At 35.7% G+C, this 22,888-nt stretch overlaps 1 protein-coding gene across 2 annotated transcripts in view; it reads left to right on the top strand.

Annotated features, from left to right (window-relative positions):
- septin9b (septin 9b) overlaps positions 1 to 22,888 on the top strand; it is a 50,948-nt gene that overhangs the window by 9,829 nt on the left and 18,231 nt on the right. Inside the window, exons 2-3 of one of the 2 annotated variants that reach the window (XM_052558351.1) lie at positions 2,831 to 3,095; positions 3,942 to 4,288. In XM_052558351.1, coding sequence (XP_052414311.1) covers positions 2,831 to 3,095; positions 3,942 to 4,288 — 612 coding nt within the window. Of the gene's footprint in view, positions 1 to 2,830; positions 3,096 to 3,941; positions 4,289 to 18,062; positions 18,229 to 22,888 lie in introns of those variants that run through there. The other variant, XM_052558352.1, reaches the window with a different exon arrangement.

The raw sequence follows: 22,888 nt of genomic DNA on the forward strand, positions 1-22,888 counted from the left end.
ATAAGTACTGTATATTGTATGTTTTGTTAATTCTTTACTGTTTATGTGAGTTTGTGTTCATTACTGAGTGTGGGAATCTCTTATGGGACTTTCAAAAGCACTGTGACTGTTGCAGGCACTTTGGCAAATGCACATACATTTATCTAGGGAAGGTTCTTTGTCTGGAATGTCTGTCCCATCTTAAGAGAGATTGTATTTTGTATTTTCTTGTAAGTCATAAACAATTGGGTTGTTTTGAATCCAGTGCAGAGTGGTTTGGACATGCTTGTGTTCTCTTTTATTCTGTAAATTGTATTCTAACCATGTTCACACATCCAGATTTGATTAAAAAACATATACTGGAAGTAAGATACTTAAACGAGCAGTTTAGATTTTATTCAGTTACTCATGCAGACTGCTATTTGCTTTACCATCAAGCTGCAAGACTTTAGCAAATCTTGTGTTTAATAATTTATTCGAATGCCGTTAAATTAAAAGAGCAAAATAAATGTCAGCTCAAGAGTTTTACCTCTCTCTTCCATTATGTTGCATGGTCAAGTAACAGCATCCATAATGCACATCATATATTTTTGTGAGATGCTTTTTTTAGCCAAAGCAGTTTGAAGTGGTGTAGGCCTGTATTTTGTCAGTGGCTATTTTTTAGCCAGCTTATAAGAATAGCAAGAGTAAACATGAAACTAACATACAACACAAGCTAACATACATCCACAAACAGACACAGCTTCCTTTCAACTTAATCAGATATTGCATTCTAATGAGACTGATTTGTATGAAAGTGCCCATTACCAGAAGATAATTGGTAAGGCAACATTTTTTTTTATTTTGAGGAAAATTTCATAATTATTATGTAAAATGTATAATTAATTATTTTTAGAAAAATCAGTTGTGACATAATTATGACATAAAAAGTCATAATTATGATTTTAACATGAATGTAAAAAATAAATAAATAGAATTTTCATCTCATAATTTTGAGTTTTTTATTTTGTGGAAACAAGATTTGTATATATTTTCAATTGCATATAAATCAAGCATACAGTATATAGAGAGAGCTCCATAGAAGTGAAGCATGTCCAGTTGTTCTGTCTGAGTGAACAGTCCATGGTGAGCTTGATTTGACTATGAGCAAGTGTTGGTGCAGACAATAATACATTAAAGAGGAAAGAATGAAGAAGTTGCACTTATAACTGTACACACACAACATTTTGACTATTCGTTGAGTATTCACGGAGTTACAATTCATTTTAAAGACGTGTTTGTAAATGAAGTTCAGTGCAGACAAAGGTTGCAGACAGCACACCTTGTTTGTTATCTTTATTTTATAAGTGCACAAATTGTTGTTATTATGTCTGTATACAAAAAAAGGAGACCCTTTACAGATTCGATTGATGTATTACTCTTATCTTTACGATCAAATCTGAAAGTGTAATTTAAGTTATTTTCGGTGTTATCAGGAGAAAATGACTCATAACGCGTATACGCGTTAATCGACTTCAGAGGGTTAAAGCCTTTGGCCACCGTCATGTCTTAGAAGGTCGACTAAAATGCTTAATTAAATAACAGAACCAGGGCAGCTCCTCTGGACATACTGTGACCTTCAACATTCCAACAGTGATGCTAGCACTGCCACCAAACAGGACATCTGCATTCAGACAAGCACGAAAAAACAGCACACTCTTAACAACAGGCCATGTTAGTGATGTCTTATGACCTAATATGAGATTGTTTCTTATTTTAGGCTTGTGAGGCAGACACTTATGGTTTATTCTAAGATTTCCTGTCTGAGTTATGCATCTGATCGTACGTTTAGATCTGACCATGTCCTTCTCACTTTTGTATATTGGTGGAATAGAGTGTTCTCTGTACTCATAAGGCGGTTGCGACCATGATTAAAGGTGTCTTCCCAGTAAGTACATGCACAATGACAAAGATTTGTATTAGTATCATGGAAAGGAATCAAAATTAACCCTCACTAGCAGTGAATGCAAGTGTTGGCCTGGTAAAGGCCTGGTTGGTCATTTTAATGGACAGTTATCCTCACAAATTTTCATGGCAATAAGTTAATAACAGGAAAAAGAACATTATCTGATTTTATTTATTTATGTATTTATATTTTTTTCTGTATAAGTGCATGAGCGATTATGAAAATTAAATTCTTATTCCTCTACTGTCCAATTTAAAGTTTGAACATCTCATATCCAAGTTATGGTCTTTTAGCATAAGGTGTGAATTGATGAGGAAAGGATGCAAAAAAAAAAAAAAGTAAATTTTATAAATAAAATAGTAATTATTTCAAGGATAAACTGAATATATTGTGTTTGTTATTTCTGCTTATATTGCAGCTGATTTCCAATATTTTGATAACTTTACAGTCAATGAAATCTAATAAAGTGTTTTTTTTTACACACTTTTGCTGTTTTAGGCCCAGTCTTTGGCCAGAGCACTGAATTTGGCTCTTCCACCCTACTGAAAAAATCATTATAAAATAAAATGTTGTTTCATAACTCTTCTGGGATAATAAGTGCACCCTGGTTACCATGTCACTCTTACCATCTGCAGAATATTTGCTGTGGGTTTGGGCGAAGTGCCTCGCAGTCTGGATGCCCTCAGCTTTCCATTACTTTACTAACACTATTAAATATAATTGTTAGGTTGAGTACAAATGAATGGCTTCTTTTGTATTATTTAGATAATTTGTATTTTAAACCTCAAATCTTTCTCTAGAATATGATGCTTAGATCTGCATGTGCTAACTACAGAAGATAAATCTAGGAATTTAACACAATAAATTCCAAGCTGAAGGTGTTTTTAATTTGTCATTTTCCTGCAGCCCTGAAACGCTCATTTGAAGTGGAAGATGTGGACTCTTCCTCGCACTCTTCATCGCCTCATACACGGCGAGCACCATCCAATGTTCAGCGTTCAGCCATGTCACCGACCAGCGGACGGTATTATGAGCTGGGCTCCAATGGTACCAAGACTCCTGACACCTCAAAGCCCAAAGCTCGAACCCCTGAACCTGTGTCACGTAGAACAGAGCTAGGCTTTGACATCTCATCCAACAACAATGGCAAATCTACTGAAGGCTCTCCCAGGTATAAACTAAACATAAACCATACATGTACTGTATAGACACAATGTCCCTGTCAGTTACTTTATTTTATTGGAAAGACCAAAATTGCCTTGTGTGGCATTGTCTAGCAATTCCAGCTGTGTGGTCGTGCTGTGGCTCTGTAGTTCACAAACAGAATAAAATAAGACCAGACTCTAGCCTCTTAGCAGACTGGTTTCAATATTGCTCAAAAGTCATAACAAGAAAGTGTAAAACTGCATTGGTCTTGCAAGTCTAAGTGTTCCAGTTTTCTCAATATTTACAGTTACAAACCCTGATTTTCTTTAAAGATGATTTAGATCTGTTTTTGGATTAAAATATGCATTATACCACAGTTGGTTTCTTTTTGTGTCACTGAATCTTCACTTAACCAATTTGTTTAAAAATACTGATGCATTTGGGAACAGTCACTACTGTGAATTACTCTGATTCTGCTTTGGTTTTGTTCATTCAAAACTGTGTTTGTCGATGGAGCAAAAATATTGAAAACAAAATAAAATAAAAAGAGATTCAAATATTAGCTTTATATGTAATTAAACTTAATAAATATTCACTATTTGGTGTTTGGTGGCAAATTCTAATTCAAAAAATTATATTTATTTTTGTTATATTTATTTTTGTTTGTTTCTGCTCTGCCAACAAAAATAGTGCTAGACAAGCAGAATGATGCCAATATTGAAAAAGTGATACAAACCATCACACTGCTGTTATATGAAATATAAGTACTCTTGGCCAATCTGAAGAAATAACTGTTGTTTAATTAGTCATAGCTTGTGTAATGGATTAAATGCAATCTAAATTAACTAGATACAATTTTACTGTGTTCTAGTCCTGGCACTGCTCGGTTTGGGCTGAGGAGGCCAGATGTCTTGAGCAGTAAGATGCCTGAGACGCAGAAGCACTCAGTCACCTTCAGCAAGACACTGGAGACAATTGCCCCCATCACACGTTCAGCATCTACCATCGTTCCTCATGCCAGTGCTAAACTCCCAGAGACCACCTTCAGGAAAAGCGAGCCACCAAGCCCTGCAGATGGATCAGCAAGAAAGCCTGAAATCATTGTCACCAAATCAACAGACACTAAAGGTCATGACAGTCTTCACCATCCACCAGTTACAACAAGATGTCCGTCACCTAATCACGTTGGACGGAAATCCCCTAGTTCTGACAAGCAAAGTAAGTACAATCCAATTCTTTGAATGTTATTCCCCAAGAACAGAAGAATGAAGTTCTTAGAAAAGCACACAACTGGTCAATTGTCTTCTGATTTATTATTAAAAAATAAAAATAAACATAAAAACATTTCCATGCATTTTTTTTTAAATGTGGCACACATATGTTATTTTGTTAGTGGTCTTTTCTTTGGTGGTCTGTCCTGAAGTGCCCTGGTCTGTGGTTGGATCCTATTAGTTTTAACCTCATCTCTTGCTTTAAAGGGTGATCGAACCCTGTGTGAAGTGTAAATGTGTGTCATTATTGAGAGAAGTTCTTCTAGTCTTCTGCTTCATATGGTTTTAACTTTCTGAGCCTCATCCCCCTTATCCGGAGCTCCAAGCCTTTCTGTTGTGTGTTTGATCAGCTGGACACTGAACTTAAACTGACTCTGACATCCTGAAGTAGCCATTGAGTTTTGGCCCTTTACTGTCCATGAGAAATTAACAAGATGCAACTGAGCCATGAGTGGAAGAAAGCTGCAAGGCAGCCGCAGGCTTTTTACTCTGTCTGGACTGGAGCCTTTTGGTCCAGCTGTGCTTCAGACAGCCTTCATACTGAGAGGTAAACATACTGTGGTAACTCAGGATCACAAAGGACCTTAGGTAGAGGAGAACTGGTCTAAATGAAAAGGGAAGTGGTCATATTTAAGTCAGTGCAGCTGTGGAGTATCTGCAAACTGTAATGGTATTTGTAGTCGGAACTAAAAAAAAGAAAACATCTAGAGGCTGTTTATGCGAGACTTCATTTAAAGTTTAAAATTGTTATAATGAAGACTGTTGTTTATTTAAGGAACGTTACATTTGATGAATATGCTGTCGGTTGTATTTATATTTCGGATAATGTAAGTGCTTTCTAAGTTCTTCCAAATTTACATGCACTTTTATGGAAGATAGGACTAACCTTGTGGCTTAAAATCAGGTTATGTTTTTACTAGAGGTTACAACAGGTGTGCAACCTACAATCAGCTTACCATGTCTGACTATGATGTATTTGCAGTCTGAAATTTTCTCTGCCTTTCGTGGTTGTGATACGGTTATGATGTCAGCAGCAGCTCACACGGAGGTCGTTGCTATAGTAAATTATTAAGAAAATGTCTACATATATTGAAATACATACATACAAGAATAGAGCACTGCAATGATGATGTATTTTTTGTAGGCCAGTCCAGAAGTTAGCATCACCATGGTTCCCTTGACAATAACCCAACAGGATTTTTTTCCCAAATAAGCACAGTGACTAAATAAAGTTTATGCACCAAGGTCACATGTCTTCAGCATGAGCATCACAAGCTTCCGACAACTCTATTGTATGTGTGTGTGTGTCTGTGTTTGTGTTTAAAAAATGGTTTCCCTGAAAGTCTGATTTAGAATAGTTTGCAAGTGCACAATTCTAAACACAATGAGGCTGTAAAAGCAGACTTCTGAAATTAATTTTCCTGTTTATGTGATGTTTATTGTCTCTGACATCCTCTGTAGTCTCATTTAGCCACTTCTTAGGTAATTGTATTTTTTCGAAGCTTCAAAGCCTGCAGTCTGTGCATTTGTAAGCCAGTAGTCAGTACAGAGTTGATGCAAATTGAGTAAAGTAAATGATGAAATATATCAGTACTGCCTGTGAAAATGATAGCACAAAGGTTGCTGATTCAATTCTGTCATCCTTGTGTATGATATTTAATCTCAGGAGCTACAAAATTGACTTTGCTTGTGCATAGTGAACTGTAACGCGTGTTGGAAAGAAAATGTCTGCTGACAAGTTCAAAGAAAGTAACAACCCTGTTATTTAGAAGTCAAATTGTGTGCCTGTAGAAGATACAATGATTGACATGAGAAAGGGAAAAGGGTCTAGTTTAAATAACTTCTCACACATTTGGATTTGATTAGTTTTTCACACTCCACCTCCTCATCATTATTACATGCACAATAGAGCATACCAATGCACACGCATACATCTAAACAACTCAAACATGTACATCACAATCAGGTACAGATCCAAACATTGACAGAACACACACAATGAATGGCACACAACACATAAGTGGAAACTCTCTGGGCCAGAGGAGTTCCTGTAAATGCTAAAAAATAGAGGAAAGAGCAGCTGCAGCCAAGAATGATCTAATGCCTAAACAGCCACACTGTGTGTGTACTGTATGTGTGTGTGTGTTTATGTCATGTGCATATATTTTGTATGCTTAAGAATGCAACCTTTTCACTTTCTATAATACCTTCACTTCTATAATAGGAAAAAGCATGTTCCTATTAATCTAAATTACAGATGCTTGGCTGGTGCAGAACCCCTGGAAGCACACGATTTGTAAATCTAACATCTTTGCTTTAAAAATTTTTATTTATTTTCCATCCCACTGTTTAGTATCTGCTAGTGCTGGTACTGTGACATGTCCTAATAAAGTCATTATCAACTTGCTGACCTGCCCTCGGGCACTGCATTACTGCACTAATCCCTCTTTAAAAAAAAATAAATAAATAAATAAAGCAACACACATATTTTTTTTTTGTGAATTGTGGGGACTTTCCATAGACTTCTGTTACATTTTTACTGACCAAACATAATTTTTTATCCCCTAACCCAGGGGTAGGCAAGTTCGGTCCTAGAGCGCCGCAGTCTTGCACAGTTCAAACTCTTATCTGCCTGTATTTTAGTAATCCTGAATGGATTGATGAGCTTGTTCAGGTGTGTTTGATTAGGGTTGAAGCTGAACTCTGCAGGTCTGCGCCTCTCTAGGACCGAACTTGCCTACCTCTGCCCTAACCCAACAGTAACCCCTTATAAGAATTACTATCCTTGTGGGGACATTTACATGTAGCATAAACCAGTGCACATGCACACACACACACACACACACACAAACACACTTAAAATGTAGCATCCTAAGCAAAGCATTGGTCATTCATGTAATCAAACATGACGCTTTATTAAATTTGAAACTAGCATACATATTTAGCAGCTGAAATTTGAAATGGATCTAAAGAACTTTTTTTAATAAACATGATATATTAACACATTTTAGTGAATAATAAAACTAGTCATCAAATCTTATTTTGGGGCTGGATAAAATAATACAACATTAAATATACAGCAATAAATTAATGATCAAGATTTAACTTTCCAGGTTTCAATTTAAGAGGATAACCCAAAATGGGTTAACTAAAAAAAAAAACATAAATAAATAAATAAATAAACTGTCATCATTCAGTCATCCCAAACCCTCCAAACACAAATTGATTTTTTTTTATGAAATTTGAGAGATATTTGTGCATCCTTTGAAAGTCCATTCAAGCAAAATGTTTTCATTTACAAAATTTGTTTGAGCTTTTTAAGCTTTTAATGATAACTGGCCTAATGTTATATAAATCCTGTTTATTTCAATGAATATAACTGAATGGTTCATGTGAAACAATTGTCCTGCATTAGGGTCACTTAATTAAATTTTATTATCTAGGTGCTTGCGTACACATATACAAGGGAGTTACTTTGAACAAATAATATCTAACAGCTGGGTTTTATAGTTGGCCCTATGCAAATATACAGTAAGTAAAGTTGGGATTTGGGCAAATTGTGGCAGAAGGCAAAAGCTAGCTATGTTGTAAATGTGTGACAGATTATGTTCCTTCCTGTTCATTCGTTTTTTTTTTTGGACAGGAAGTGTCGTCACACCAGATTGTCTCACGTCCTTCCTTCCAATTGTTTCCCCATGACCTGAAGTTTACTCATGTACTATATTTTGTTATTTTTGTATTCTGTTCCGATTTGCCATAAAACATCAGATCTGCTTAAATCCAGAAATGTTCAAACTATTTTTAATTTTATGTATTGCTTAATTATCATTAACGGGCAACTGACAATCTTATTTTTTCTTAACGTTAAGCAATTCTAAACAGGGTTTTCTGAACTGTTCCTGACATAAACCAATCCCTGGGTCTCTCAGATCCTGTGACTCACCCTTAGTGCAGAGGTTTAATTTAAAAGGTTTACTCTTGGGACTGTAGAACTAAAGTAAAGCTGTGTCTTCAGCTTCAGTGAGGTCATACTCAGATCACCCAACCAAACGAGTTGCACATGCAAAAGAAAGAGGGGCTGTCAAAATCGTGACAAATAGTTTCATCAACTAAACGCCTCCTACTGGTGATCTAGACCCTCTGCAGAGTGTTATGACTGGCTCCATGCCTCATCCTGTGTGTGTGTGTGTGTGTGTGTGTGTGACCCCTTCTCTTCTCAACAGCTGAATCTGAGATAGAAAGACATTTGAGACCTACAAGAAGATAGAAGATAAACATACTGTTTTTGTTGCCTTTTGCTCTGTTTCTGTTGTACTGTACTTGGTCCTTTGATAAAGCTGTGGTTTTACAGAAATGTAAATTATTTATTATATATATTCACATTCAACTAGACATGTAAGCAACAAAAAGTAGAGAAGAATAGTGAAAGACCATTCCAACTGTCAGCATTCATATATGCTTCTACATTCAAAGCAAATTACGATTATTTTTATTAGAAATATATAATAAGTCTGTACATATTGATTGTGTATCTATAATCAGTATAAAGAAAGGCCTTGATTATACAGTATACAATATTTAAGAGCATATTACTGACTCTACTTACACAGAGATGATGGCTACAATGATAACAAAAATTGTAGATATGTTGATATCTATGAAATAGACAAAACCACAGCTTTAACGATGAGAACCGATATCATTAGAATTGCTAATTGCAAATGCCAAAAATATTTATTATTACTAACTATGAAACTCTTAAACTCTATTACAGTAAGTTCGAAATTTATGTACATTGCTTATGATTTGAATACATGATTGAGTAACTCTTTTTGGATCACTTATTTATTATGCCTATTGTAAATCACATATTAGAACTAATTTAAATTATTAGACACAACGCAACCAACAAAGGTAAATTTATTCTATCATATAATTTGATAAGTTCAAAGATAACTGTTCTAAATGTTAACTATATCAGTAGGACATAACAGAGAACCACTTAACATACCAATTGTGCAAAACAATAATAATAATAATAATTTATAATTTCTACTAACTTCAATTCAAGTTTATTTGTATAGCGCTTTTTACAATACGAATCGTTACAAAGCAACTTTACAGAAAATAATGTTTCTACAATATTTAGTAGTAGCTTATGGTGGTGACTGTCAGTTTGTGCACGTTTGACAGGATTTTTAGAAAACAATAATACAAGACGTAGTCAGCTAGACGATGGACATTATTAATATTATTAATTAATAATTGTTATATGATGTAGTCACACATGTAGTAATAATTGTTAGTTCTGTTTGTTGATTCAGGGTTAGCATCATCTGAGGTCCTCTGAGGGTCAGCATCATCTCTTCTCAGGTGTTCTGGGTCCAGACTGGAGCTTGTGTAAATCCTAGTCCGTGGCAAAACATAGAAACAAAATAGAGACATCATTATCATAACTGCTGATCCAACAAACTAAAATTAGTTTAACCCAAGCTAATGAATAAAAATGCACATTTGATCAGATGCAACTACACTCACAATTTAAGAGATACATTATTCGAATGCTTGGCGAAAGAGATGCGTTTTTAATCTAGATTTAAACAGAGAGAGTGTGTCTGAACCCCGAACAGTATCAGGAAGGCTATTCCAGAGTTTGGGAGCCAAATGTGAAAAAGCTCTACCTCCTTTAGTGGACTTTGCTATCCTAGGAACTACCAAAAGTCCAGCGTTTTGTGACCTTAGGGTGCGTGATGGGTTGTAGCGTGGTAGAAGGCTAGTTAGGTACGCAGGAGCTAAACCATTTAGGGCCTTATAGGTAAGTAATGATAATTTGTAACTGATACGGAACTTAATAGGTAGCCAGTGCAGAGACTGTAAAATTGGGGTAATATGATAATATTTTCTTGACCTGGTAAGGACTCTAGCTGCTGCATTTTGGACTACCTGTAGCTTGTTTATTGACGAAGCAGGACAACCACCTAGAAGTGCATTACAATAGTCCAGTCTAGAGGTCATGAATGCATGAACTAGCTTTTCTGCATCAGAAACAGATAACATGTATCGTAACTTGGCAATGTTTCTAAGATTGAAGAATGCAGTTTTTGTAACATTGGAAATATGATTTTCAAAAGACAAATTGCTGTCTAATATGACACCCAGATTTCTGACTGTAGAGGAAGTAACAGTACATCCGTCTAGTTGCAAATTGTAATCTACAAGATTCTGTGTAGTGTTTTTTGGTCCAATAATTAATATCTCCGTCTTATCCGAATTTAATTGGAGAAAATTATTTGTCATCTAATCTTTTACATTTTTAACACACTCTGTTAGCTTAGATAATTGAGAAGTTTCATCTGGTCTCGTTGAGATATATAGCTGAGTATCATCAGCATAACAGTGTAAGCTAATTCTGTATTTTCTAATAATATTACCAAGGGGCAACATGTTTATTGAAAATAGAAGGGGACCTAGGACGGATCCTTGTGGCACTCCATATTTTACTGATGATAAATGAGATGACACCCCATTTAAGTAAACAAAATGGTTGCGATCGGACAGGTAGGATCTAAATCATCTTAGAGCCTGCCCTTGAATACCTGTATAGTTTTGTAATCTATCTATGAGTATGTCATGATCTATGGTGTCGAACGCAGCACTAAGATCAAGTAAGACTAGAAATGAAATGCAGCCTTGATCTGACGCAAGGAGCAGGTCATTTGTAATTTTAACAAGTGCAGTTTCTGTGCTATGGCGGGGCCTGAAACCTGACTGAAATTCTTCATACAGATCATTTTTATGCAGGAAGGTGCTCAATTGAGCAGACACAACTTTTTCTAAAATGTTTGACATAAATGGAAGATTTTAAATAGGCCTATAAATTGCCAGTACACTAGGATCTAGTTTTGGTTTCTTAATAAGAGGCTTGATAACCGCCAGCTTGAATGGTTTTGGGACGTGACCTAAAGATAACGACGAGTTAATGATAATGAGAGGCGGTTCTTCGGCTACAGGTAACAACTCTTTCAGTAATTTAGTGGGTACAGGATCTAATAGACATGTTGTTGGTTTAGATACAGTGATAAGTTTATTTAGCTCTTCCTGTCCTTTGGTTGTAAAGCATTGCAGTTTATCTTTGGGTGCGATGGATGAAACTGAAGTGTTAGACGCTGTAGAATCTACATTCGCTATTGTATTTCTAATGTTATCTATTTTATCAGTGAAGAAATTCATAAAGTCATTACTATTTAACGTTGGTGGAATATTTGAATCAGGTGGTGTCTGGTAATTTGTTAATTTAGCCACTGTGCTAAATAAAAACCTTGGATTGTTTTGGTTATTTTCTATGAGTTTGTGTATATGCTCTGCCCTAGCAGTTTTTAGAGCCTGTCTATAGCTGGACATACTGTTTTTCCATGCAATTCTAAAAACTTCCAAGTTAGTTTTTTCTCCATTTGCGTTCAAGACTACAAGTTTCTTTCTTGAGAGAGTGAGTATTACTGTTATACCATGGCACAGTATGTTTTTCTCTAACCTTTTTCAATTTGATGGGGGCAACAGTTTCTAATGTATTAGAGAAAATAGTGCCCATGTTGTCAGTCATTTTGTCTAATTCATGTGTATTTTTGGGTACAGATAGCAGCTGAGATAGATCAGGCAGCTTATTTGCAAATCTTTCTTTGGTGGCTGGAACAATAGTTCTGTCCAGACGGTAATATAGTTATATATATAGAAATATAGTTAATATCAGTTATACGCAGCATGCACGATACTAGGAAATGGTCTGTAATATCATCACTTTGAGATACAATATCTATAGCAGTAAGATCGATTCCATGAGATATATTTAAATCTAGTGTATGATTAAAATGATGAGTGGGCCCGGTGACATTTTGCTTGACTCCAAAAGAGTTTATTAGGTCAGTAAACACAAGTCCTAATGTATCATTTGTATTATCAATGTGAATATTAAAATCTCCCATGATTAGCGCTTTTTCAACTGTAACTAGAAGGTCTGAGAGGAAATCTGCAAATTATTTTAGGAATTCTGTATACGGCCCTGGTGGTCTATACACAGTAGCCAGAGCAAGAAATACATTAGATTTCTTTTGCATGTCTGACAGTGTAACATTTAGCAGAAGTATTTCAAAAGAGTTAAACCTGTATCCTGTTTTCTGGGTAACATTGAGAATATCACTATATAGTTGCACCTCCAGACCAAAATAATAATTTGGTTTTAGCCAGGTTTCAGTCGAGCAGAGTACATCAAAACTATTATCTGTGATCATTTCATTTACAATAACTGCTTTGGGTGTGAGTGATCTAATATTTATGAGCCCAAACTTTAAAAATAGTTTTTGTTCATTTACTTTACATTTTTCTGGTTTAATTGCGATAAGATTTTTTCTAGATCCTACATTATATTTATATTTTGACCTCACTATTTGGGGAACAGACACAGTCTTAATAGTTTTTACAGTGCAAGTACTTTTATCATTTAAGCGGATGGAACAAAACTCATCATAATGGTTATTTGAGAATTGACTTACTAGTCACATGGAGCGAAGTGTCCTGGAGATGTTGTCAGAGAGAAGCTCCGCTCCGATTCTGCTGGGGTGTAATCAATCAGCGCGAAACAGCCTAGGACGCTCCCAGAAAGGATTCCAGTTATTAACAAATAGCAGTTTCTGTTCTTTACACCATTACAACAACCATTCATTTAAAGCAAAAAGTCTACTGAACCTTTCGTGTCCTCGTCGTTACGTGGGCAGTGGTCCTGACACGATGATCGTCGCCGCGGGCGTCGTGCTGCGAACCGTCTCGATCAGGCTCCTGAAGTCCCTCTTCAGCGTCTCCGTCTGCCGCAGCATGGTGTCGTTAACCCCGGCATGAAGCATGACTGCTCTGGGGCTCTCGTCGGCCTTCAGGATCGCGGATATCTGTGCAGAAACATCAAGAACACAAGCACCAGGCAAACAATGAGTGTGCACCTTACCTTCGGCTAACGTAGCACGGATGTGTCGGACGATGGAATCTCCGATGATCACAGCGTCGTGTCCTGTCTCGCGGAGGGGAGCGAAGCGGTTCTTGTCTGTAGAGTATCTGATCTACTCTAATGAGAATAAGTTGACATGTAGTTGCCAACTGATAAGAATTAGTATAATAATTAGTAATTAATTTAATAATTAGTAGAATTTCTAAAGAGGACTATCAAAATAAAGTTTATTCTTTAACTAAATTGTCCTTTTAAATGTCTATTTTGATGTTCCGAAGATTTCTCACACATGCACCTTTGATGTAAAATGTTTGTTCCAGGCTGTTTTAGTTGAAGTCAAAAGCACAAGCTTAATACAAAATTTCAAACAAAGTGAGGAAATCTGCAACAAGCACACCCATTTGCACTCTGTGTCAGGTTCAAAAACTTGAGTTCTTGTGTTTTTAATGTTGTCTTCGCTAAAGATGTGTGAAATGTTGAGAGAGGAACCCTGTCTCTGAGACAAGTTCAGTTGAAATGCGTCACTGAAAATATGACAGTCCTCTCTTGATAACATTTCCGGAAACATGTGTTTACTTTACATGGCGAGAGGGAAGGTCAAGGGTCACACAAGTTTCCCACCACAATGCAAACCAGCTCCATCCAAAGGACTTTATCTTGGGACTTAATCTTACTCTTTTGTTTTATCCTAGATATTCTATTTTCTTGATCACTCTCTAACATTTTGTCCCTCTTTAATTTCCCTTTTTTGGTATATACTGTATGTAGTATATTTTTTTGATACTGTATGTAATATTTTTTGGTCAAACTGATTTAAGGTCCAATTTTTCCCTATTAGTTACTAACTTCGAAGTTTGCCTGACTAACATCTGCTTAACTAAAATAACAATGAGAATTTTGCTCAAAGTGCTTTTTGTGCTCTTTTGAGCTTTATCAGTGTGCTACATCTCATGGTGAGTGAAACACTATGGGCTGTCAGGAAAGTATCCAGTCATGTAATATGAAAAATAGAGACATTTATCAAAGAAGAATCACCTTTGAAAATGACCTTTGGAGGAGAAGGGATTTCAGACCATTGATGAGATTCAGGAAAATTAATTGATGTCGGCTGATCCCGAATCCAGATCAAAGGATTTTGCTGAGTGTTTTGAACAGTGGATAAGATGCAGGAGAACTGTGTGAGTTCCCAAGATGCCTAAATTGAAAGGGACTGAGAAATCATTGTTATATGTACAATGTTTCTTGTATCTTATTCAGTAGTGTATCTTTTTCCATATCCTATGACTGGATACTTTCCAGAGAACTCTTATACAGGTACAGGTACATCTCAATAAATTAGAATGTCGTGGAAAAGTTAATTTATTTCAATAATTCAACTCAAATTGTGAAACCTGTGTATTAAATAAATTCAACGCACACAGACTGAAGTAGTTTAAGTCTTTCTTTTAAATGTGATGGTTTTCCTCACCCTCTCCCCAGCAATGGCCTGACTTCATTGTGTTTTTGCTGTGGACCCCAGTGAAAAGCTTTGATGCATGTGCGTTGGAGTGAGAAAAAGATAAATTATTTATTCGGTGGGGGGTGTAAAGTAACCTTTAACCTACCTTATTTTTCCTTTGAGTTCTGCACATTATGACCTCATGACTCACAGCTGTCAACTTCAGAATACCAAACATCAGGGTTCATCCAGCTCTAGGAGGTTTCATTCTCTACTGATTCCAAAGATGCGATGAACAACACTGCTACTCATGTGGTGATTCATGAGAGTTGTAATGTGGACCAATGGCTTAGCAACTGTAATCGAATTAGAAACATTGCAGGAAGTGACCACACAACTGGAATGAATTAACAACAAACATGGGTACAATGCAATGCCTGTTTTTTGTGATACCTCAGAGAAACAGGCTTACAATTAATGAAAATGTTTTTCTCTTTTGAATTCTTTTGCTACAAACAGGGCCTACAAACAGGTCATTTTGTAAGTGGCCAGTTGTAAGAGAAGGAGCTGGAGACATCAACAGTGTCCAAAAAGCAGTTGCATTATTGCAAAAAAGTAGGCAGTTGCGATAAGTTCACAGACTGCGTTTGTTTGAATGGGTTGAACAAAAGTGCCTCAAGCAAATTATTTTGGACAGGCTTCTGTAGCAGTATAATGAAAGAAAAAAATAAAGAGAAATCTTTGATGACAACTAAGGAATATTTAATTCATGCTAATTTACATTTATAATTAAATATTAAAACTCCTTTCTTGCTTACAAAAATATGCAAAAATTGTTCAAAATGCATTTATGCATAAAGGAAACCAACTTTTAGATCCTATCAAATTTAGCTCAACTGTCAGAGAATTAAACAGACATGATACAAGGGAAACATGAAAAAAATATATATTTTAAAAAAATGGTGTCGCAGTAGACAGGATGTGACATAGGATTTAGACATGCTTTGTTGCCTTCCTAACTCTGTATACTGCCTGTGGAGGCAGTATTTTTCATTTTTTATACGCACCCATTGTGTTTACAGTAAACTCATATCATTGCAGCTGTTGAAACTCATAACTTTCAAGAGTTGTTTCAGGGGTTAAAAACCATGAAACTGTATAATTTAAAATATATTTCTGGTAATATAGAGTAAAAGTAAAGAACAAGCTTTGCATATTTGGACACAAAGTAAATTAGTTAAGAATAAAAAAATATATATAAAAACGATCTTAAATGCCTTCGAGTAATCAATGTCTGACCATGGATTATGACTGTATTGAACCATTGAGACCCTTTAAGACATTTATGGTGACAGTTTTACTATAATCACATATCATCCTTAAACTAAGTGTCCTTTAGTTGAATAGGACAGAAAAACACCAGGGGGACAGGAAGGTATTAAACCCAAACCTCTTCCAGATAAGAGAGGGTCTTAAATCTCTGCAGGCCTGAAGAATGAGTCATCCTCACAGCTTCAGTACTAAGAAAGCTGTGAAATTAATTCCATATGCTGTGATTATAAAGCATGCCTCTCACTATCGAATCTAATCTTGCACAGCATAAACTTCCTCCTCTACACACTCTATCTCTCTGTCTCTTTGTCTCGCTGACTGGTTTTTCTTCATTTTGCTACTGTGCAGTAATACACCTTAATTTGTTTTCTGATAACTTCCTGTGAGGAAATTAACACAAACATTCACTCTAAAACAACAAATAATTCCAGCCTAGAATCTCAGGAAGAGGCTGACTATGTGTGAAGAACAACTGGCCAGTAATATTTGGATGTTTATGGTAGTTATCATAAGCAGGAAGTTATGTTGTCAACCCTCTAAGGACCAATCTCTCGTGTATATGTGTAATTAAGATAAGCAGAGAAAACCTAAATGACTACAGGAAGTAGACTGCAGTATCTCTCCCACTCTCTTGTTTTCTCGTGTCTATGGTTTTCAATGAGCCTATAGGAGTTCCTGAGTAACATAATGCAGCTATTCTCAGATGTATTCAGAATTCCAAACTTACATATCTTTACGGCTACTTCTTGTACCCTAAAATCTCTCTCTCATTATTCTCAGTGTCTGACTCCTTTCTTTAGACCTGATTTGAAGTTTCAAAAACCGAACTAAACATTGCACACATGACTATCGTCTCATTTATACTCAGTGCAGAATGCAGTTTTATCAGTGTATGTGATCAGTCTTTGCTACACAACAGGTGGCTGGATGGATGTGGTTACGCTCAGACACACGGAACTTCATTAGCGTGTTGCAAAAGAACTGTTGAGTTTAATAATTGTAATCCACCGAACACTGGAAGTTGGCTTTCCTTCAACCTTTTAAAAATACAGCACTGTTTTGTGCAGTTTAATGACTTCCTGACTCTTGCATGTTTACTTTCTTGCATGGTCAAAAAAATACAGACATGTGCATATGCACTTGTATACACATGCATACAAACATACGTATGCACATGTTAGACATCTGTGTTTCACTGATATAGTGGAGGCAAAGATATATTTAATCATTTCCTCTTGCATAGACAGTGACTGATTTAAATTTACAGAAATGTATGTTGGTAAAGTGTAGTGAACATTAACTTTTGCATTAGAAGCACAAGAAAACTGACTGCAATGTGTTGTCGTGCAATATTTCCAAGGAGTTTTTGCCCTTTCTTCAACCCTGTTAAAAGAGAAAAGTGATTTACCAGGCACAATGAATGAGTGATGCCAAAAGAGTTACTCAGTTATGTATTCTAAACAAACAAATAAATATAAAATTTAATTAAACAAATTTTATATTAGAGGGAACACATTTACTCCAGTACTACCTAACATTAGATAAAAATAGAAATAGTGTTGTTAGTATATGTTTATATATATATATATATATATATATATATATATATATATATATATATATATATATATACAATTAAATTTTTGTAGTATATATTAATTTAAAGTTATATATAGTATATATAAATATATATATAAAGTTAAATATAAAGATATTTTTTCAGAATTCTCAACAAATTCGGTCCACTTACAATGATATGCCTTTAATAAAACAAATTAGGTTTTATTTCAGTAAGGAACATTAAAGTTCTCATACACACGGGAATACACATTCAAGTGCTTTTTTATATCATGGAGGGGACTCTCATTTGCCTTCCATTGTTTTTACACTGAGCTGATGATGATATTTCCCCCACAGTTTATGCAAAACCTGAGCCACACACCATGACAGATTCTACTATAGCTTATTTGAATGGGTGATGAGTGCTGCTTGGCTGTTCTGTAGTCACATGACCATGGAGTGGGCGTGGCTGTGAGTCCAGCTGGTGTTACAGGCTGACTCAGGCACAGAGAAAGAGGGACAGAAAGAGAGATAAAGAAAGACAGCAAGAGCTACTAAAGGAAGGGTGAGTCACAATCTGCTCTCCATGTTTACTTCTGCTAAAACAGGCTTTCTTTGCATGAGATTTACATCTCTTTCCAGAGTCTCGTTCAGAGAGGCTGGGGTGCTTTTACAGAGCGGGCGACGTGTGTGTGTGTGTGTGTGTGTGTGTGTGTTGCTGCATGCACAAGTTTCCCAGGTGTCCTCACTGCTTTCTTGCCAGTAAGGAAGCAAGTGAGAGAGGAAGAGAAGGGGAGATTTTGGCTAGCGTTTGTGGAGTTTTGTACTGTTTTAAGACCTCTCTTTCTCTTGTTTGTCTGTGCATTGAAACAGACTCTGTGGACCCCTCCTTCTACTTTCTTCCATCCCCCTTCCTTTCTCTGCTCCTCCTGGCCCTCTCTTTTCTTTGTGTGGGGTGTGTGTCATCACTGCTCTTAGTTTCTAGAAATCAGACATTTTGATTATCAGTTCTTCTAATTAGTTTACATTGGACGCAGAATTCAAACTTGTGTGTCATAGCTTCAGATGTTCTCTGCGAGTTGATTATAAACATCCAATCAGCGTTGTTTGAATGGCTTCCTGTGTTCATTCTTTTATGTTTGTGTTGCATGACAGTACAGTTCCTGTTGTTAAATTTCTGTCATTAACATGGAAGCTAATTGACCTGTGTGTATTCAGCACAGATCTGTTCTGTTCCTCTGTTTAACTTCTGATTCCATTTGTCAGTGAGAGTCAGATTACTTCCAGTCATTTTTTTCCCCAGTAACAGCAGTTAGCAATTTATCTAGAACACAAATCTTTCAGTTTTGTTTGAGCATGGCTATAAACCAATTACACTTACTTCTGTCATCTCCAGTTACATCAACAAAGTTATGTGATACCTGTTTAGCAGAGTTCCTTTTTCAGATAAAATACAGTACCACTTCCTCATATTCGACCCAAATATTTCACAGCAAATCCTATGTCATCTGTAGAACAGCTGAATATATATATATATATATATATATATATATATATATATATATTTTTTTTTTTTTTTGCTGAAATATATTATTCCACTGCAGCTGTTTTCTTTCTTTTTTGAAGCATGAACCCATTTTTTAACATCATGTAAATATAATATATTGTCGTGCTCTAAATGTAAAAAATAAATAAATAAATGGTTTTGGTGATTTAGTTGGCCATATACCCCATATTATGCCACCAAAATTAATGAATTCAGAAGAAAAGTATAATCTGTCTTCATGTTGTTTTTTATTTATTTATTTTTTTGACAGCTGTAGATTTACTGAGAGATGGATATATGATACTGCAAGTGACACAATTACCTGTTTAAAAATCCAATCCATTTGTTATTTACAATAGTAAGAGAAATATATATTGGCTGAATCAATATATCAACCAATATTTGCCTAGTTTGGGATTAACTAGCAAATTATTATTATTTTGGAATAGATGTCTGCAAAAATAATAGTGGAGGTACCACTGATTTATGTCAGTTCCAAAGTCTACCAACAACGTTTGAAATGAAAAATACAGTAAAAAACAAACAAACAAAAAACAAAGTCAGATGTATAGTGCTTTTGATTTATACATTTACATTATATAGGTTGTAAAGATGATTTTCTTGTGAGTGATCAGATTAAAAATGACATTTAGCAACATGTGCTCATCACAAATGGTTTTAAGATGTTTCTTCCCATTGGCAATTTTTTTTTTCTTTTCTAGAAGGTACTTTGTAGAAAGCAGTATTTTAACACCCTTCGTCACCATATGCTTGTGGCATGTAATGGCGAAGGTTGAATTCTCACGGGGTGAGCAGAATGAAAGATGAGTCCACCAGTAGCATTCTTCACGCTGAGCACCAGAGTTCACCTCACCACATCTACAGATCAATGTACATTGGATGTGTAGTTTACAGTTGCATCTGGCTTTTGACAGATCCATACACACCAGAAAACCGATGGAAAAGAAAATATTCTGAATATAAGCCTCTTGGTTTAGTCTGTGGATCCATCGTCTGTGCATTAGCAGCTTTTGGTTTGCAGTGTTTGATGGATGGTGTCAAGGGAGTCTCGTTTTACTTAATGTAAATCAAAATTAAATTACTTTTTACAGTGATATGGTGAAACTCTATGGGGTTTTTTAGGTGCCCTAAGAAGAAACACCCCATTTCCAAAAGAATTAGAAGTGTAAAAATTCAACAAATACCATTGTTGCTTTCTTTATTATTGTATGCAATGCTTACCCAACCCCACTGTATTCAAGAACTACAGGTTCCCCGCTGATTTAATACTTAATACACTGTTAAGTTGTCTTTTGAGCTATCGCTACCCCAAATTGTATTGTCTGAATTTTAAATTTGTCCATATTGGAATACTGGATAGACCCAGCATGTCTATCGTAAATAAATGTAAATCACCTCAGACCAGGAGACTTTTAGGGACCAAAGCCTGGGCAGGGACTCCAGAAACAGGATTGGGCACCACAACTTTACTGAAAGTTAAGTGTATAGAACATAACTTGGAAGGCTTCAGGCCAAAAATCTTCAGAAATCTCCAGTTCGTGAGAAACACACCTACATTTTTACATAAATTATTATAACTTAAGTTGTTTTGATGATTTCCTGTTCTAGTGACACTCAAGATCAATGTTTCATGCATCTGGTGAACACATGAAGCATGTGAGAATCATCTGTTTCTTTCCGCTGGTGTTTTTTTTAGTGAAAGTTTCTAGAAATTATCCAAGTAACTTAAGGCACCATATATCTGCTTCAGTCAAAGAAAGACATTAAACTTTATGACTGCATCTTCCTTCAATTCTTCCTGATCTGTAGAAAATGGCATCTTGAGCTTTCTGAGTAAAACAGACAGGCCAAGCTGCTATAGCTGATCTGAGACCAGTTTAGAAATGTCTGTACATACAGTGCAATATCATTTCATACACTAAAGTGTAACAAATTGAGTATTTTCAATCGACTCAAAAAGATTATACTTGGCCGTGAGGAGTTTTTTCATTGGTCTACATCTTTGGGAGCATGTGTTTCAGATCATTCAGAATTAGTTCTGCCTGACTTTCTTTGCACTTATTTTGAATAGTTATTTTGCAGCCACAAAATATCACTGAACCATGATAAATTTGGTCACTGTTGAGAGTTTCCTGATTTGTCATATAGTCTTATGGTTTTCCATTTACCAGCAAATAAGTCTGTATCACTATGTTCTTTATTCATTTTGTCATTTACACTATTTTCTGTAAGAACAGCTTTAGGAGCATTTACATTCCTAGCCTAGTGTAATCAGGACACATTTAGCTACACATTTAGGGCAACTGTCAGGTCTACTAGGCTTCATTGGCTGTTGACACTAATTGTTAGTTGTACAAACGTTTTTCATTTGGCATACTCTTGACTTTGAATGTCAGTTGCCAGACCAAAGTCCAGTTACAGGGGCCAATATACCACAGACCACTAAACAAGGGCAAATTCCCAACTGTTCTGGCTCAGAATGAAGACAGAATTAAATTGTATGTTGCCTGTAAGGAATGAATTGTTATATGGCCTTGTTTCAGCCTTTGCCTTGCTTTTCTGTGGATATATGGTTTCTGTACAGGGTTGGATCAGCTTCAGAAGGGGGACACACAACCTCTCAAGTTCTTAAAGTGAAAACAGGAAATCAACCAAGTCAAATTTTGGATACTGGGGTAGAGCGTTATTGATGTTTTGGAGAACTCATTGGAAAAATGAGACCCGTGGAATACTGGCCTATAGTTGGGGATTCTGTGGTTCTAAATGTTGTAATTTTCAGAGAGGACAAACCCGGTCATACTTCTAGATGTACCTGATGAAATGCATATCGTAGTCCTTGACTGCATACTGCAAAATTATAAGCATGGTCAGCTGTTCAGGCATTCTATTCAGAATGGACTGAGATATATTTAAGCAGAATAATTCAGCCTTGGTTCTTCTTGACTTATTTTCTTTATTTTCTGACTTATTTCTCTTCTATTTTCTTTACAAAAAGTGTATAATTAATTTGAATGAACTGTAATATAGTATTTAAATGTTGTGAATACAACATGTAATGTTATGTTTTAAAATAAATATTATGAAATATGACAACTTATAGTAACATAAATGTGACATTTACAATAACTGAATGTGCACGTACATTTGCCTGCATGTGTGTGCAGGGACACACTTTTCAGCGGTAACCCCTATTTCCTGTTTGTTAGAACATTGACACATGCTAGTGAAAAATATAGGCCACAGACTTTGCATGAGAGACAGGATAACTGCCACTGCAGCTACATCTTTTTAGAACTGATTTGCTTTAATATTTAAAACTGGTCATGTGTGTTAGAGTGCACACAGTGGGCTGATCATGCATACCAGGGTCTGATCCCTTCAGGAAATCCTGGTCATCACCACAATACTTCTAGCTTAAATTATTATTTGTAGATTTTTTTTTTTTTTTTCATCTGGCCCACATTTCATGGCCTATATGAAATAAAGAAATATTGCTTTTGTTGTACCACATATTAACCTATGAACGTGTGTTTATTTAGGTCTAAGAGAAAGTCTTCCATAATTAAGAATCCCATTTCATTGTTTTAATGCATACAAATTCACTGATCTTTTGTGGACTTACAATTCACATGTATAATTTTGTGCTTAGTTAGTCTTT

Source organism: Carassius gibelio, chromosome B6, assembly GCF_023724105.1.
Source record: "Carassius gibelio isolate Cgi1373 ecotype wild population from Czech Republic chromosome B6, carGib1.2-hapl.c, whole genome shotgun sequence".
NCBI classification, from domain to species: Eukaryota; Metazoa; Chordata; class Actinopteri; order Cypriniformes; family Cyprinidae; genus Carassius; species Carassius gibelio.